The sequence below is a fragment of the Anoplophora glabripennis genome, unplaced genomic scaffold (genome assembly GCF_000390285.2).
Source record: "Anoplophora glabripennis isolate ALB-LARVAE unplaced genomic scaffold, Agla_2.0 scaffold5, whole genome shotgun sequence".
Taxonomy (NCBI): Eukaryota; Metazoa; Arthropoda; class Insecta; order Coleoptera; family Cerambycidae; genus Anoplophora; species Anoplophora glabripennis.
This window is the reverse complement of record NW_019416525.1, coordinates 2,783,591-2,803,409: the sequence shown is the minus strand read 5'-3', so window position 1 is coordinate 2,803,409 and position 19,819 is coordinate 2,783,591. Positions and strand designations below refer to the sequence as shown.

General features: G+C 34.7%; 1 protein-coding gene across 1 annotated transcript in view; it reads right to left on the bottom strand.

Moving 5' to 3' along the window:
- LOC108906749 (probable G-protein coupled receptor CG31760) overlaps positions 1 to 19,819 on the bottom strand; it is a 188,825-nt gene that overhangs the window by 66,235 nt on the left and 102,771 nt on the right. The window contains exon 5 of the mRNA XM_018710103.1: positions 298 to 498. Coding sequence (XP_018565619.1) covers positions 298 to 498 — 201 coding nt within the window. The remainder of the gene's footprint in view (positions 1 to 297; positions 499 to 19,819) is intronic.

Here is a 19,819-nt window from a genome sequence, read left to right as displayed (position 1 = left end):
ATGGGGCAAATACTACTATTTCTGACGAGCTATTACACGTTTTTGTTAATAACATTTTGACCAAACAACGTACGCAGGTACTCGAGACTAAAAATCGCGAAAATTCAAATTTAAAATTCAATCAGCCGTAACACAGCCGCAGACTAAACACGCCCTTTCCTATCCAACAAAACACAGACTGGCTGTATGAATAATATACCTCATTATTTATACAGACCCCGACAAGTGTAATTGAAAGTTTCAACAGTAGGCGAATAATGGATGTGGTGGATTTTAAGTCGTAACAGCGTATCCTACCTTTACATTTCCATATTTCCACGTGAAGAATACCACAATGGGTAAGCAGCATATTATAACGCACGAGAGGATTAGAATGACAGTCCGCATAACCCAGTTTAAAGAAACCACACAGGGACGCTCGTCTTCGCACGATTCACAGCCCTCTGGACAGGGCAGACACTCGAACATGCCCTCCATCTCGTACTGGCTATTCTCCCCCTGAAACAAAAAAAAAGTCGCATTAAAATCTCGCGTTTGCATATGCGAAATATTTTTTTAGGTGTATAAAATGGTGTTTTAATATTGGCACGTCATCAGCTTGCACACAGAATAAATAATATACTAAAAAACAGATACGCTTTTGACATTTATTGGTGTGCGGAATTGGCGATATTTTTCATCACGTAGAAACGGCGAAATGAACCAGATTAAAACTGTTTATAAAATATTATTCTGATATGTTGTGATGAATGTGGGTCATTGCATATAAGCGAAATGCAGAACGTTATTTAATTTTCACCAAACGTTGCGCGAGTTAATAAATGTTTTACTTAAAATACAACGCCAAGAACACAAATACTAGACTTGGCTGCTTACCAGAATTGCCTCCATTTGGAATATGAGAATTTAGAGAACAGATAGATTTTCGAAAGGTGAGCAACTTTTCGCAATACCCAAGAAATAAAAAAAAAACAGGAACTGCGCCCCAGATAGATAACTTCCGACAATATCTCACACAATAAATTTCTCACATGTTACATCTGAATTTCTCAAAATTTAGAATTCGACACCCCGCTGCATTAAGCAGTTTTTGATATTTTTAAAGTTTGCCCAAGATTTATGCCGAATTTCTTATTAAAAGCACGTTTTCGCCATTTCTCTTTTTTTAGGTGTCGTAATACGGCCTAAATGGTGTCGAATAAAATATGTTTCGATGTATAACTCACTTGTTTTAGCCCGCTCAGCCATATATTACGTTCGTAAGCTTTAAGAGAGATATACAGGGTGATCCCCTAACGTACGGATAGGAAACTAGATGTGCTACGATTACACAGCCCCATAAAAAAAAGTAGAATATCCGAAAGACAAGACCCTGATATCTATATGTTTTTGGGTTCACTGAATCCGAATCCGAATCCGGTGTCCGTTTGACCCGATTAGCTCTGGGTTAAGATCAATTCAAGGTCAGATATAGAGAAACAATTACCAACAAAGTAAATCAATATATCCATATGTTTTTGGGGTCGCTGAATCCGAATTCTGGGTCCGTTAGACCCGATTAGCTCTGGTTGAAGGTCAGTTCAAAGTCAAATGTATAGAATCAATTGCCAACAAAGTAAACCCATATATCTGGTTTACTTTGTTGGCAAATGATTCTTTACACTTGACCTTGAATCGACCTTAACGCAGACCTGATCCGATCAAACGGACACCGGATTTGGATTCACCGACCCCAAAAACATATAAATATTTAAATTTCTTTCGTAGGCAATTGATTTTGTACATTTGACCTTGAACTAACCTTAACGCAGACCTGATCGGATCAAACGTACACCGGATTTGGATTCACCGACCCCAAACACGTATAGATATGTAGGTTTACTTTGTGGACAATTGATTCTCTGCATTTGACCTTGAACTGACCTTAACGTAGACCTGATCGGATCAAACGGACATCGCATTCAGATTTACCGACCCCAAAAACGTATAGATAGTCGTATGTATGGCTACTTTGTTGGCAATTGATTTTCTACATTTGACTTTCAAGTGACCTTCAACCACGGCTATCCCAAAAACAACAACAATAATTTAAATTATGCCTAATCTTTGATATAATAGGACAGGCCGAGTATATTTCTACAGTGAATCAACACAAAAAACTTAAGATCTCCAGATCTTAACAGATTGCACTGTCGAACTCAGTTTAATACAGGCAACTTGTTTACTTGCCCGCTGTTTTGGCTCAGCAAATGGAAAAAGTTGTGAAAACTGATTAGTAACAAGAAACCAAAGTTGACACTAATTAAAATAAAAAAAAGTCGGGAGACCCGACTCGCTTCATTAATTAAAATATTTGTAGCAAGGACACTCGAGCGTGCTTCTGCGAATTCTATAATTGTAGAGGCTTGTACGAATGCAAATTAATTAAAGAATCTATTCAGTTCATTGAGGGGGTTGGGCCTCGGTGTTCACTTTTGTTTCTGTGGAATTTTTCGCACTTCAAAGCGAGAAATTCGGTTTAATAGAGCCCCTTTCGCTTTGGCATCGATTACCGGCGAGGTAAGAGCTGTTAAACGGTCTATATTAAGTTTATAAGTAACGCCTCGGTACAATATTGGTAATTAAAACGGTGACTGTGTAACGAAGTGTCAACGAGGAACGGTGTGTTAAATTTAGCAGTCGGTTTACACCTACAATGGTCTTATAGATTTATGTTAGGGGTAGATAAGTCAACACTGGTCTCGGGCAGCAAAGATCCTATAATGGTTTATTATCAGGTTAGTGGTTTATGTTCATTGTAAGATAATATTAATGTGTACAGTTTCCGAGCCAGTTGTTTGGTTCTAGTAATTTAAATTTTTCTTCAGAATCCCAGGAATACACTAAAAAATATCCTGGCAGTTTTACATTGTATATTACAATGTTTTCCGCAAAAATTCTGTAAATACATTAATATTACACTGACAGTTTACAGTGCATATGCATTATTCTGCGATTTTAATGGCATACCTTTGTAATTTTACACTTAGACGGCTGTGATATGCCGCGCATATTTCTGACAAGTAATCCACCTTAATTCTAATTTAAGTGTTCTCTTTATTGCAGTGAAGTAATGTGTTATCAGACAAATACTAGTTAATGTAATTTTACAGCATTTTTTACAGTTACAAATGTAATTATACTAATACAGTAATTTTCAGGACAAATACTGTAATAATGGTTAATGTAATTTTACAGCATTTGTAGCAGTAATAAATGTAATTATACTAACATAGCTTCCATTAAATTATATATATACAATTTTTGAGCATTGCAGTAATGTGTTCGGGAAAAATACAGTAAAAATACTAGTTAATGTAATTTTACAGCATTTGTTACACTTACGCAAATGTAATTATACTAATACAGTTTCCATTAAATTGTATATACATTTATTGTAAGTTTATTGTAATTTCCCTTTATTGCACTGATTTTCAGGACAAATACTGTAATAATGGTTAATGTAATTTTACAGCATTTGTAGTAGTTATAAATGTAATTATACTAACACAGCTTCCATTAAATTCTATATACAATTTTTGTGTATTGCAGTAATGTCTTCGGGACGAATGCAGTAAAATACTAGTTAATGTAATTTTACAGCATTTGTTACAGTTATAAATGTAATTATACAAACACAGTGTATAAACGTTTTTTGCGACACTGCTGACAACAGAATAAAGGAGCGCCTTTTTGGGACAGATGGGAAAGTAAAAATTAGTGTTAATAGGCACTGTAAATATTTAGTGGCACTGGGAGATCAATCAGCCGTATATAAATTATTGTGGGTAGAAATGTAACGTCATAATAAGACGAAGCTGGAAGGCTCTTTTGACATGAAAATCCCGCCTAAGGCTTTTTGTTCACTTGACGAAATGTGGAGATATACCGGCGCTCATCAGTCAAGATTATTGCTCCGATTTTATGTGTTGTGAAGTTTTATTGGAGATTATATGACGTACAGAATTACCTACGGGGCTTGTGCGGCGGAAACTCATCCTTTGTAATACGGGGCATTAGAAAAACAGTTTATAGGCTTCGGGAGTTATTTTAGGGTGAAAAATAGTATAGAAAATTTTAATCAAAGCAAATTATTTGTTGTGAATATATAGTTACATTGTAAAATTACATTTAAGACATATTACAGACAAATTTACCAAGCAACCACCCCAAAAATGTAATTTTATCACTATACAATTGACAGTGTAAAATTGCATTAAAATTATATTAGGCTTACACAGAGAAATTCATATCAGTTGTAAATTTTTAATTTAATGGGAATATGTCCGTAAAATTACATTAATAAAATTGACGTAAAATTTTGATGCAACATTTCTATATATAAAAGCATGGGTAGAGTTCTGTTCTTGCACCTTTACATTTTGATTAACACCTCTTAACACAATTTCAGCAATGAATTAATTGTATTAATAAAGATATGTATGTACACGTTACCATCCTAATCAAGTTCAAAGTTGAAGAGTAGGTAGTAAGTCAAGTAGTCGGTCCTTTGAGATATATCCTTGCCGTCGTGGGTAATGCAGTGTACGTTGCAATTTGTCTTGATGACAATCCCGATTAGTCAGAATGGTAACTTTCATACTCTTCATATTTGCGGATTTATTACCTCTGTCTTATGTGCACTTGCATGTTAGGAATGCTGTAGTGTTACTTAGTATTCAGTATCCATCTCGTTGAATGGGGAAGGGAGTTTGATAATGTTCCTTTCTTACGTTCGTATTTTATTCCTTGGGAATGTGTGATAGCCTATAGGGTGAGTTGGGTAGTTTTATAAAATGAAATGGTAATCAGTTGAGGAATATGATAAATGACAATTTAATTGAGAAAGAGAAAATGGGAAGGAATTTGTAAAATATTAATAATGCTGTAAAATTTACATTAACATTTTACAACTATTATTTTCACTGTAAACAATGGGTTCTGTCGTTACAAAATAAAAATGTTCCTCTCTGGAGGAGCCTATATACGACCGGCATTATTTACAGCTAAAATAGTAACCTATTATTGCTGAAAAACGGTAATTTAATAGTGGAAGTATAAAATGTTAATAATGTAAAATTTACATAAAAATTTTACAGCTGTAAAATAATATTTATTGATGAGAAAATGTAATTAAATTGTAGAATAGAAAATGGGAGGTGATTTGTAAAATATCAATAATAGTGTATTGTTTACATTATTATTTTACAGCTATTATTTTCATTATAAATAGTGCTGTATTTGCAGCTAAAACAGTCTATTATTGATGAGAAATGGTAATTTAACTGTGGAAGAGAAAATTGGACGGAATTTGTGAAATATTAATATGTTGTAAAATTTACATTAACATTTTTCATCTGATATCTTCATTGTAAATATTGGCTTCTATCGTTACAAAATAAAAAAGTTGCTTTCTGGAGGCCCTTGTATATGACCAATAGTATTTACGGCTAAAATAATAACCTGTTATTGACGAAAAACGGTAATTTAATCGTGGAAATAGGTGATGATTTGTAAAATGTTAATAACGATGTAAAATTTACATTAATATTTTACAGCCGTTATTTTCACTGTAAACAATGGCTTCAGCCGCTACAAAATAAAAATGTTCCTCTATAGAGGGCCCTATATATGACCGGCACTATTTGCAGCTAAAATAATGTTATTATTGCTGAAAAACGGTAATTTGATAGTGGAAATGTAAAATGTTAATGTAAAATTTACATTAACATTTTACAGCTGTAAGATAATATTTATTAATGAGAAACTGTAATTTAATTGTAGAATAGAAAATGGGAGGTGATTTGTAAAATATCAATAATGCTGTAAAATTTACATTAACATATTACAGCTATTATTTTAATTGTAAATAGTGCTGTATTTGCAGCTAATATTGATGAAAAATGGTAATTTAACTGTGGAAGAGAAAATCGGACGGAATTTGTGAAACATTAATAATGTTGTAAAGTTTACATTAACATTTTACACCTGATATTTTCACTGTAAATATTGGCTTCAATGGTTACAAAATAAAAATGTTCCTTTCTGGAGGACCCTGTATATAACCAATAGTAATTTACGGCTAAAATAATAACGACGAAAAACGGTAATTTAATCGTGGAAATGGGTGGTGATTTGTAAAATGTTAATAACGATGTAAAATTTACATTAATATTTTACAACCGTTATTTACGTTGTAAATAATGGTTGTCAGTCCCTGCGAAATAAAAAACGGAATTCAGTGGATCCGAGGGAAGGGAATTTCTCGTGTCACAGCCTCATTTCCATGATGAGTTCGAAGTACATAGTTTGATATAGAGCGATAAAGATATTGTAAAAAATGGCAGCGATTTTATAAAATGTGTTGAGGTCTGGCAGCACTAAAGTATAAAATGATGATGGACTGTAATCTGTCTTGGAATTTATTTAGCCGGTATTGTTAACAAACTGCATAGTAATTTGTATAGAAACGAGTGTAAACTTCTATCCATTAATTCCTGCGAACTGTAAGCATTTCCTTAGATGAATATTCCCACTACATTTTCTCGACCGTTCGATGATTTCGCCATTTACTAAAGCCTGAACGGTCCCTTTCCCCACATTTTTCACGGAGTTTTCACCTATTTCCTTTTGAAATTGTCAAATAGTAAAATTCGTGCCATAACAAGACGAATAAGTCGGGATAACCTTTCCGGGACACCATAAATTCAACCGTAGTAGGTTTAAAAATGCAGGCGTTTGTCTTTCGTAAGAATGTAATTCCGACACTGTAAAGCTTTTAAGATTTTGTAAATCTAGACAGCTCGCGGAGGAACTAATGAAAAATATCAAACTATGTTGGTTGGAGTGGCCTTAAAAATTTAAAACCCCACTGAAGATTAAAAGATCATAAAGTTACTATAATTAAAGCGCCTGCCTATTGGTTGTAAGCGATAACTCTGAGTGCAAACCGCGGTAAAGTTTTATTTTAATAAATGTGCAAATAAAATGCAAATGGTGTTATAAAGGGTTGGAAGGAAATTCATGTTCATCAATTTAAAATTATTAAATTCTTCTTGTCTACAAGGAACGTGTTGTAACGTAACCTGCTACAGTTAGTCAATTGGAGATTATTAAAGGGCGTAAGAGAATTCGAACACAGAGCTGGAAACGCTGCAGGAACTGGCGTCTATTTGAGGGGCGAATTGTTGGGGTTAATTTGTGAATAAATGACAAGTTTTGTTGCGTAGCGTCCTCCCGAAAGTTATTCTGGAATTACGATTAAATTACTGGTACACTAAGACGTTACACTGGGCTCTAGACAACAGAGTAATTAATCAAAACATTCACAACAAGGAAGTCGGTATTTCCCGTTGGATGAAGCGGTTATTACACAGAGCATTTGTCACATAAAATTTGCTTTACATTAGCATAAACTACTCTCCTCTTGAAATATCGTATAGTTTCGAAAAAGGTAATTAAATATCCTGAACTTTGGTATATTGATTCATCCTGTCAATACTTATTGAAAAAACACTGCATTTTAAACAAGCAAGTACATTTAACAACTTCTCTTTAATAATAATATTTAATTTGGCTGTGAGTGTTCTCTTCCCAACTTTCGAACTTCTCTGCTGTTCGCAAACTATTCCAACTTTCTGCAACTAGGCAACCGAGAAAATTAATCGTACGTAATTTTTGTTTGCGAAGTAAAAGTTGAAAATCAGAGACACAATTTAGTTTTTTAAGTACACGTTCATAACCAGCTAACCAGCAAAGTCCAAGTGTTCGAAAAATCAAAACAAAGCATGGTCGTGCCAGATAATGGTATAATACCGATCTACTTGTATTAGAGATAACAGCACGAGCACGATCGCCTCAATTGACACGATATTTCAACAGAGTTCCCCCAACAGTTTATTATATTTTTACGTGGTGAAAGGTTTGTGTATAAATTGTTTTAGGCAAATTCCGACTTGAGTGTTCTCATTAATTACTCGGCTGGTTAAAGCCTAGCGTCTTGGTACTACTAATTTAATCGTAATTCCTGAATAACTTTCTGAAGGACGGCCGCCTCTCGAAGAATAGTCGTAATTTATTTTATAAATTAACCGCCGCAAATCGTTGTACAAATAGATGCGAGCGCGAGTAGCTTACCAGGCTTTGTATTTGAATTTCAGTCCATGCCTGTTAATAACCACTGTTGATATTAATTGTTGCTTTTGTGTACGCCGATTCTGCATTATCGCCGCTCCCGAACGTTTAAAACTGGAATAAATCGTAGACGGATGAATTCGACCGCCCGGGCATTATTTCACTTGTCACTTGTTAAACGTAAGCAGGAAGGCTGACGCAACCGTTTGCGCCTTCAGACCATTATTTTAAGTAAACTGCTAGTCTGCTACGATTGACTGACCTATACTCCCTTTAAAATCGCCGATAGGAATATTTCACCTTACTTTCCAACATTGTAGAACTACCTTACTCTTTTAAGATCCCGATAACAGCATTGTGTGGGTTCTAAACAATTTTTCTGTAAATCATCATTTGGTGGGTTGAGCGGCGCGGTTTGTATGAAAATGTAAAACATTCGAGTACAATGCAGAACTGATGCTATATTCAGCAAAACTCCCCGTTTCGATGTTCTCAAAAATTGCTTAAATTAATTTAATTCGATATCTCGGCAACTAGAATAGCTAGAGTGACGCGGTTTGCTCGAAATGATAGAACTATTCGAGCACAATGTAGAACTACTACTATATTAACCAAAACTCCCTGTTTAGAAATGTTCAAAAACGGCTTAAATTAATTAAATTCGATATCTTCGTAACTAGAATGGTTAGAGCAACGCGGTTTGCACGAAATGGTAGAACTATTCGAGCACAATGCAGAACTGATGTTATTATTATTAAGCAGAACTCCCCGTTTCGAAGTTCTCAAAAATTGCTTAAATTATTTTAATTCGATATCTCGGCAACTATAAAGGCTAGAGTGACGCGGTTAGCACGAAATGGTAGAACTATTCGAGCACAATACAGAACTACTACTATATTGACCAAAACTCTATATTTAGAAATGCTCAAAAACGGCTTAAATTAATTAAATTCGATATCTTCGCAACTGGAACGGTTAGAGCAATGCGGTTTGTACGAAATGGTAGAACTATTCGAACACAACCTAGAACTACTAATAAAATGACCAAAACTCCCTGTTTAGAAATGTTCAAAAACGGCTTAAATTAATAAAATTCTATAGGTATCTTCGCGACTAGAACGGTTAAAGCAACGCGATTTGCATAAAATGGTAGAACTATACGAGCACAATGCAGAACTGATGTTATATTCAGCAGAACTCCCTGTTTCGAAGTTCTCAAAAATTGCTTAAATTAATTTAATTCGATTTCTCGGCAACTAGAAAGGCTAGAGTGACGCGGTTTGCAAGAAATGGTAGAAATATCCGAGCACAATGTAGAACTACTACTATATTAACCAAAACTTCCTGTTTAGAAATGTTCAAAAACGGCTTAAATCAATTAAATTCGATATCTTCGCAACTAGAACGGTTAGAGCAACGCGGTTTGCACGAACTGGTAGAACTATTCGAGCACAATGCAGAACTGGTGTTATATTCAGCAGAACTCCCCGTTTCGAAGTTCTCAAAAATTGCTTAAATTATTTTAATTCGATATCTCGGCAACTATAAAGGCTAGAGTAACGCGGTTAGCACGAAATGGTAGAACTATTCGAGCACAATACAGAACTACTACTATATTAACCAAAATTATTTGTTTAGAAATGTTCGAAAAAGCTTAAATTATTTAAATTCGATATCTCCGCATGTACAGGAGCTAGAACGGTGTGGTTTGCATGAAATTGTAGCACAATTCGAGCACAATGCAGAACAAATGTTATATTCACCAGAACTCCCTGTTTCGATATTCTCAAAATCTGCTTAAATTAATTAAATTCGATATCTCCGCAACTAGAATGGTTAGAGCGACGCGGTTTGCAAGAAATGGTAGAGCTATTCGAGCACAATGTAGAACTACTACAATTTTCACCAAAATTATTATTATTTTTTTTTGAGAAAATCTACCCCTAACTGAAGCTGAAAGTTGTAATGCACTGTAGGACCATCGAAGTGTATTGCTGATCAAGAAAAAAAAACATGTCGGGGGCTTTGCCAAGTTAGCGCCCATATCTTCAAAAGAAAATTTCTCGCTATCTGTGGCGGAACTATTGTTTAAAATTATTCGTTAACAAACATTGGAGGGAGGGGTCAACTTCACAGACACCGTCAAATGCGTATAACTGAAATAATAGGTGCCATAACTTCTATAATGAACAATACGGTTTGTGGTGTAAGGTATTTTGTAAATCCCAGTATCCTAGGAAAGCAATATCTCCTTTCCTTAATATCGGGCGAAGAGCGTCGGGTTGAATTCCACGAGCGCATTTCTGTGGATCGCCTTAGCTGTCGATGATTTTAATAAAATCCGTGCCCGAAGCGGATTATTTCTTGACATATATTAAAAAAGTCGACAAAGGCGTGGTAATATCCAATGCCAACTGAAACAACATTGTTACGGATATATCAAGTCATTCCCTGTTAATGTCAGAAAAGTTAAAGTAGGTACTTGCATGTTTTCCATTCTCACATTGTCCAATCCAATTATTTGTCTGTATATATTTATTTCAGCGTCGGTGTGTGATATATAAATCATTCCCTGAGACTACGGTGTTTTTATAATATTAAGTTTTACCGTGATATGGTCTTGTTTGTTTTCCTTTATGTGTAGGTGAAAAATGTCAAGAAGCTTATGGACATCACCGTAAATGTGTGTTTAGGTTTTGATGGAAAGCAGGTCATTGCCAGTTTGCTCCTTTCTGACAGATACATTAAGCTTGCGAACACTTTTAGGAAGCCGAAATTAGATACACCACAAGACAAGAGATTATCTTGAACGCAAGATGTCTCCCTCAGAGAATGGATGAGGCTGGAAATAAATATAAACATTAACTGAGTTGTTCTTACGTTGATTACCGCAATTTTTGCAGTTTTTGTGACACTTAATCAACAGTAATATTCAGATATAAAAAGAGAACCCGCATTCTTTGTAAAGAAGTAGCCGCTTCATTTGAAGCTATTGTTTCGTTAAATGAAGACTTTCAAAACATCGTTAAAAATGGTTACATTAAAGCAAAATACATAGATTGTTCCAGGTGTTATTTTACAAGCACTATCGCGGTTATAAAACATATTTCTACAATTTTTTTTGATATAAAATGTACTTTCATTGATTTTGCAATTAGGTGTGGGTCCGGAAAATAGGCCAACCTGTTCCTACGTACTATAAGAGTCAGGGAAGGTGCGGATACTTTAGATATGAGCAAAATTATTACATCTATTTACTGGAATGGTCGAATCGTTAGGTGGAATTTGTGTAAATTTCTTATACCGTTGCAAGGTCAGGGTTGAAATTAGGCACGATTTAATCACCAAATTACATCCTAATAGGATCAGATCGAGTTTCTTATAGACAAAAAGTATGGGGGACCTTTGATAAGCTTCTTTAAGACAAGAAACTTTTTGTTAGTGCGTAACGAATATTGCCATGTCTCGGTTACACTGGGAAAAGTAGTTTTTTGACGTCGCTACACGCCACAAAGTAAAAGTGTTAAAATTTTACCTCTGTTTTGAATATAGAAACTTTTAATTTGTCAGTGTTGCGGGAAACAACTACGAGGGCTGAGAAAAATGTGTTTTTGACATCAATCGTCGTGTTTAGCATTTTAAAAAATATGGATTATCCGTATTTTTTCGTATCGCACATGGCGGAGACGGAACTGAGTATAATATAAAAAGTATAACATTGTCTCTCGCGTCTTGACACCGACAGGACCGCGCTGTAAAATTCATTCTAGGACTATAAAACGAAAGACGTACTTTTCGAAAGAATGGAACATAGAGGAAGCACGTGTAATCAAGTGACGCTCTCTACTCACAAGCTAAACAGCCTCGGCCATGCATTATTGATACGGCAAACTGCACACAAACATTATGTTGCATTATGCACTCTTCTATAAACATACACGTTATTTGGCGCTGAAAATGGCACTAAGCTACGCCGAATAGCGCACATCTGTTCGTACTTTGCAAGTGTCAGTGTGTTAGAGTTGTATTAAAAGCTAATATTACATTAATTCGCCTCGGGAAAGTAATACATTTAGATTTTGTTGGAGCTAAAAAGAAACCAAACCGGAGTAAATTAATTTATATCAAGGCGATGCTAACGAGCTGTTTAAATAATGGAGACGTTGTCTGTAAATTCCGGTACAGTTTGTGTAAACGACATGTTTTAGTGATATTAATAAAGGTTTATCGAATTATCTCGTTGCCTGATTAATTAGGTATAGGCAGGTCTACTGAAGCTAATTTATATAACGCTAAAGGTTTAATCGTCGCTTTCGATCAAGCTTAGCTGAAGAAATTTACATAAGTAGTTCGTTGCCGAAGTAGGTGTTCCATTAACAATGGACACTTGATTCCAATGAGGTCATAGGATACTCCATCACTAAGAGGATTTGGTGAAACAGCGTGTGAGTAATAATCGTGGAGTTCGCTTTGATTATCTATAAAAATGTTATTTTTTTGGTCACCTCATTTTCTAGATTTGTCTCCACTTGACATTTTTTCAAAACGCGTAGTTTAGATAAGCCGTGCAGAAACAGACGTTGGAAATATACACCTAAAGCAGATACACATTGAACTGGGTTATGCGGAGGCATAACAGTACATTTAAATTACATCAAGCACATGGGAAACACCCACGCAGATTTAGCCATCCTCGGCGGGGATTATTTCTAAACCAGTCAATGAGGGGCCTTAATCTAAACTAAGCGAAACTTTTGTTATGAATCGAAAATTAAATTGTATCTGATATATATTAATTTCCTTGAGCTACGTGATGTGGGAAAAAGGGCAAGGTGGCCCCTCTGGGTGCCAACCACTGTATCGGGTTTATAATGGAACTACTTAGCCCACACTGATGAGTGAGGGCAGAAAAAGATAATAGAATTCAAATATACGGACGGGAAAGTGTGAATTTTACTCCAGAAATTAAGAACGTGAAATTAAAATGTATATAAACTGTATACAAAATGTAATATTCACTCTGCAGTACAAGAGGGTATACTGTAAAATTACAATTAAATTAAATTACACTTTGTCAGCAACGCACGTTGTGAAACTTCAACTGAAATGTAAATTACATCGTGTTCTGTAAAATTACATTTCGGTATAAATGTAGTTTCACATTTGATGTACTAAAAAATTACTCAAAAGCTCTAATTTGAGTGTAAAAAAGTTAATAGAACTAAAATATACGGACGGGAAAGTCTGGATTATACTCCAGAAATTAAAAACGTTAAATTAAAATATATATAAACCGTCTGCAAAATGTAATATTGACTCTGCAGTGCAAGAAAGTATACTGTAAAAGTACAAATTAAATTATACGTTGTCAGCAACGCTCGATGTGAAACTTCAATTGAAATGTAAATTACATCGTATTCTGTAAAATTACATTTCAGTATAAATGTAATTTCACATTTGATGTACCAAAAAGTTACTCAATTTGAGTGTAAAAAAATAATAGAATTCAAATATTCGGACGGGAAAGTGTGAATTTTACTCCAGAAATTAAGAACGTGAAATTAATATATATATAAACTGTATACAAAATGTAATATTCCCTCTGCAGTGCAAGAAGATATACTGTAAAATTGCAATTAAATTAAATTACACTGTCAGCAACGCACGTTGTGAAACTTCAACTGAAATGTAAATTACATCGTGTTATGTAAAATTACATTTCGGTATAAATGTAATTTCACATTTGATGTACTAAAAAATTACTCAAAAGCTCTAATTTGAGGGTAAAGAAGATAATAGAATTCAAATATACGTACCAGAATTAAAGAAAGAGAAATTAAAATACGCAAGAAGGTATACTGTAAAATTACAATTAAAGTAGATTAGACTGAAATTGTATTATGTAAAATTTGTTTTGGTCTAAATGTAATTTTATATTTAAGGTAGGTTAAAACTTTGATCTACCAAATAATTACTCAAAAGATCTAATTTTATTGTAAAAATACAATTGGTGCTTCAAATGCAATGACAGATTAAATTTAATTAACGACAATTATTTGCGTTTGTTGCTCTTCTAGCGGTGTCTTTACAGAATAAATACATTCAACTTAAAATAACAATTACATATATTGTAAAATGTCTATAAAATTATAATGTAAAATTACATTTGTTGAAATTAATTGAAGAATCCAGCAATTGTATATCTGCTGTAGATATATGGGAATTACATTAGAATAACCAATGTATGTAAAATTACATTAACTGTTTATATAATTTAATTTAGCCCCGGAAATGATATTTTTATGCTATAATATAAATGTAAAATTACATCAACTGCTTTCCTCAACGTGTATTGTAAGTGTAATGTAAATTTATCCCGTCCTGACAGATGCGTTCATAAGCAACAAGAATATATTTCAATAAAATATTTTTCACGGACTATTTGCGTGGCGGAGTTGATTTGTGTTATATTCCCTGCGCGACAAAAATAAGGTTAAATTCGTGGGGACAATAACGACAGCTTGTCAATAAGATCAATCAGGCCTGTGCCGGCAGATTGCAGCGAATTACTCTGTAGCGGGATTACCTCAAGTTTTCGTATCCGCCTCAACGAGACGGCTAAATATCGCGCCCCAGGTGTATTAGTTGGCTCGAATGAGGTACGTATTTTTTTTAAGATCTGTTTATTTCGGTAGAAATTTGAGATATTAAATTATTGCAAATTTAACGTGAAATTGCCTTGGAATAATAGTACAGATTGAAATTATATCGGATGTTCACATAGGTTTGCATGCTTGGAAAACGGTGGCCAGGGATAGGGTCCTTGTGGAGTACCTTGAGCATATTTTTCATTTACATTGATATCTGATAGTCAAAAACACTTTTTTTGGGTTGATTGATTGTGTTGTAGAGTGTGGGTATAGGCTTATAAATAGAATTTCATTTGCGTGGATTCGAAGGCACCCGTATGATAGAACTGTCAGATGAACAGATACCCAGACAATATGTGTACCGTATCTTTTTGCGAAATATGCGATATATTACGACCTTGTCCTTTTATTCTCATCAGGAGCATTCAAATTTTCGAGACGTTGTTACTTAGCAACTGAAACCGAGTATATGAAGATTTGTTACATTAGTTTCATAATTCAGACTTTTCCCCTGTTGTTGGGGCGATACCAAACGAGTGCTTTTTTTCACCTGGGTAATATTCGTGAACGATTGAGCGCGAAAAAAAGCCCGTGTTCCTTTTCGATGTGATATAAATATGTTCGAATGTCTGCCCGAGTTGATATGGCAACAAGGAAACACTGAAAATGTGTAATTCATTAATAAACCGCCGATTTCGATTGGAAATAAAATATTTGCGATATTTATTTTTGTGAACGCAACGGTAAAAATATTTTTGTAATTAATTATTCCTGGAATAAAAAATAATAACAAACGTTCAAAACCATTCAGCCCAACATAATAAATGTTGCACATACCTTTATACAATATTCAACCGCAGGATGATTTTAAAAATAATTTTAAAATAAACGATTTTTATTTCAACATTCACGGATATATTTGATTAAAGTAACAGATGAATAGACGAGATAAACTTTTCATCCCTGTAAACGGGAATGCAAATGATATCCGAGAAATCTAAACAATCTACATCGATATAAACAATACGTCGCGTCGTTAGGGACTACAAAAACTGGTTGGCTTTTTCTACCAACGCTGCCAGCCTGATGTAACAAAACACTCTCCAGCTCGTGTTGAATTCCGTCTAATAATAAGGCCAGGATCTGATTGTTCGCTAGGTTACTGATTTTTAATAGGAGCGTTTATAATAAAATGTATCTGCATTAAAAAGTAAGTTGTTTTCGGCATTATTTTGGTCGCTATTTGACAATTAGTGTGATATTAAATATTCGTATGATGATACTGTTGTATTCTAATACATACAATTTTATTTTTCAGATTTCTATTCGCAATCGGTGCAATTTTGAGGCTGGGATTTTGGTGTTAACGTAAATGAGCGTACGGGGTGAGTGATTAGTTTGAAACATTATTTAAAATTTAAGGGAATACATAAAATATCGATGTAATTTTACAGAAATCCGTTTTTATGTACGTTGCAGTAAAGTTTTGAGTTACGTCTTCTTTTCACGACAATTCAGAAGTGGGATTCTAATAAAATACCGACTTGACAACATAATCTCATTGCTGCTGACTGTGTGAAGTGGTATAGGTAAAAGCATAAATACATTTATTGCACCGTAAATATGGCTAGATGTCGACACGACCTTATTTTAGAGAATTCTTATTCCAAACATTTTTTCGTATTGCATTTTAATAGTGTATTCCCGAAAGGAAGTGGTAACTCATATAGGATACGGGTAGGACTTATTAAATTACGGTGACAGTCAAATGTGACGGTTGATTTTTTTTATTCGACTCGCCAGACGTGAGATGCTGTATAAAACATAGGTTTCGGCAAAGTTTATTGAATTGAATATCCATCCATTTAACAAAATAACTTCTACGTCGTGTCGTACGTTTCTTTCGTAATTCTATTTGGAATCGCTCGCACGTCCCGGAGAAGGTCGTTATATTGTTATATTTTAACAACGTCCAGTTTATATTTTCTGAAATATCGATTCGCGATTGTGCAAAAAAAAGTTATAATTACTTAGAAATGTCGAGCTAAGTAATGAGAGAACAGCCCATTCATCATTCTTTTTCTGCAAACATTAAGAATAGAAATTGAAATTTCGTGTGTATTGCTATTTCATTAATTCGGTAATTTTTATAACCACTAATCGCCCACTTCACATGTGGCGCCCCGAACACGAGAGAGTGATGACAATGACAATCCCATATCGTTTTATATACAGGGTGCACCAAAAACACCCCCGACACGTCGATAAGTTTTCAGAATTATCCTGCCAAAAAAAAGTTGTAGGGTATCAAGAAAACAACACGCTGGCGACCTTGAATTCGACCTTGACTTTAAGCTTCAAGGTCAAACCAAGGTCAACTCGAAAATATTAAATGGAACTCCCCATTTTTTACGCCAACAATTGATCCGAATATGGAGCCAGAAAATTTTTCCTGTACGTCCTTGTAGATCCTTTGGAGGTCAATCAAACTTTATAAAATTTGAAATGACAAATTAGATAGTGACGTTGCAATAAAAAATGACCTTGACATTAACTTTTAGGGCCAACTTAAAAGCGGACGAAAAAGATTAACGCAAATTTTATAGGATTATGAATGACAAAATAGGTGGTGACCTTGGATTTGACCTTCACTACAAGTTGCAAGGTCAAGCTAAGGTCAACTTAATATCAAATGGAATGTGCTATTTTATGTCGGAATCTGGGATCAACAAATCTTTCCAAGATGTCCTTGCTAGTCATTTGAAGGTCAAGTAATATGACTGAAACAGGTCATTGGATATGAGATTTGACAACAATGCATAGCCCAGATCCCAATTGTGCATGCGCTGCGAATAAAGCGCGCGGTTGTTTGAGTCACGCTAGCTTGTCTAGCGGCGGGTTATGAAAATTAAAATCGTAATGTGAAATATAGACAATCCGGGTACACGGATTCTGGTCTTAAGGGGATCGATAGTTTCCTTAGAAGTAATTGTAATCACGTGCAGGTTCGTGCAGCGCGAGATAATCCAACTAAGGATAAGAAGGGAAGTTCTTAAAGAACCGGATCCTGTTCTTGTAGTTATCTCCGCGCCGATTTGGGAAAATGGTTTTTAATGCCGTTCTTTCCCAACTCAGCATAGTTTATTTCATTTCTGGTGGGAGGTAACGTCGAAATAACCAAGAAACTTGGATCCACTCAGCTTTGGGCCGAGATTTATTTTTACGGTATTAGCAGACAGCGCCCTTTAATCGGCATCAAGCTTAATGTAATTAAATTAAGGTTAGGGAACATATGATAGAACCCTAATCACACTCGGAAGGGTGTTCGTTTATATCCGGCCCATTTTTGAAATCATATGACCCGGGGCTGGCGTTCGAGCGCAGCCCGCGCGATAGTGCGAGATTTGTTTTCATAAAAAAAATTTCCAGTCGGATTTTTACGGGTCGCGAAAAAATTGCACGGTTAATGCTTATACATTTTCTATCGTACGCTCAGAAAAATGTTCGTTTTTCCACCACTAGATGTCGTCTTTTATATGATTCAGTGCAGTAAAAGAAACTAGATATTGGCTATCTAAACCAGATTGTTTTTTCATTGTAGGAAATCATTAATCGTAGGTGAATCCTTTCTTAAAAAAAAACGCGGAAGGAAATTTTTTATCTAAATGTGTATCTTAGAGTTAAACAGAATGACCCATAAATTTATATTTTCAGGTTAATTTGTCGATTCTACCAACCGACGCTTCTTACAACTAGCACCTCGTCTAACTTATTAAGATAGATGAGAATTTGTATGTTCGCGGGTAATTTAGTTAAGCATTTATCCTACTTCTGGTGACTGAACGTCTGAAAGTAAAAATATAGTTGGGGGGGGGGGAGTTAGAAGGGGTTTTTTCTATTTCTGTCAACAAATCCTACAAGTCTTGCTTGAAACATTTGAGCTGCAGGACATACAGGCGTAATTTCCTGATCCCATATTCGTCTCTATCGATTCCTGGCGTGTTCCATTTGATATTTTCAAGTTGACTTTGGTTTGACCTTGAAACTTAACGTTAAGGTTAAATTCAAGGTCGCCAGCGTATCTATGTCTCGATATCCTGCAACGTCTGTCTCAGCTTATCGTGGGGTTCTGTTTTTTTTTTTTGGTACACCTTGTATGCGATTTAGAATCCTTAACAAATTTACTAAACAATTATTCAAAAAATTATGTATAGGAAAATTACAATAATTAAATAACCTAAAGATCACATTAATAGTGGACTCTCAAGGACGTTCTGGAAAAATTTGTTGATCCCAGATTCCAACATAAAATATTGGACGCTGGCATAAAGTAGCCCATTTCATTTGATATTTAGTTGACCTTAATTTGACCTTACAACTTGTGACAAAGGTCAAATTCAAGGTCACCGTCTAGTTTGTCGTTCGTCCTATAAACTGCGTGAAATTTTTTTTCTGCATTTAATATTTTTAAGTTGACATTGGATTGACCTTGAAACTTAAGGTTAAGGTCGAATTCAAGGTCGCGAGCGTATCGATGCCTTGATATCCTACAAATCTATCATACAGGACTAAATCTTGAAAACTTCTAACACATTCACTAAACATTTATTCAAAAGAACGTACAAGAAAATTACAGTTGAAATGCCTAGCAAGGACATCCTGGAAAAATTTGTTTGCCCCAGATTCCGACATAAAATTTGACGCTGGCATAAAATAGCGTATTCCATTTGATATTAAGTTGACCTTGCAACTTGTGAAGGTCAAATTCAGGGTCACCACCTATTTTGTCATTCAAAATCCTATAATTTTTGCGTGAAACTTTTTCGTCCATTTTTAAGTTGACCGTGGTTTGACCCTGAAAGTTAACGTCAAGGTGAAATCTAAGGTCACGAGCATATGATTTTTTGATATTCCACAACTTTTATCCGAATTATATTAATAATTTTTTATTGCATACAGTGCAACGTCACTATCTAATTAGTCTTTCAAAATCTTAT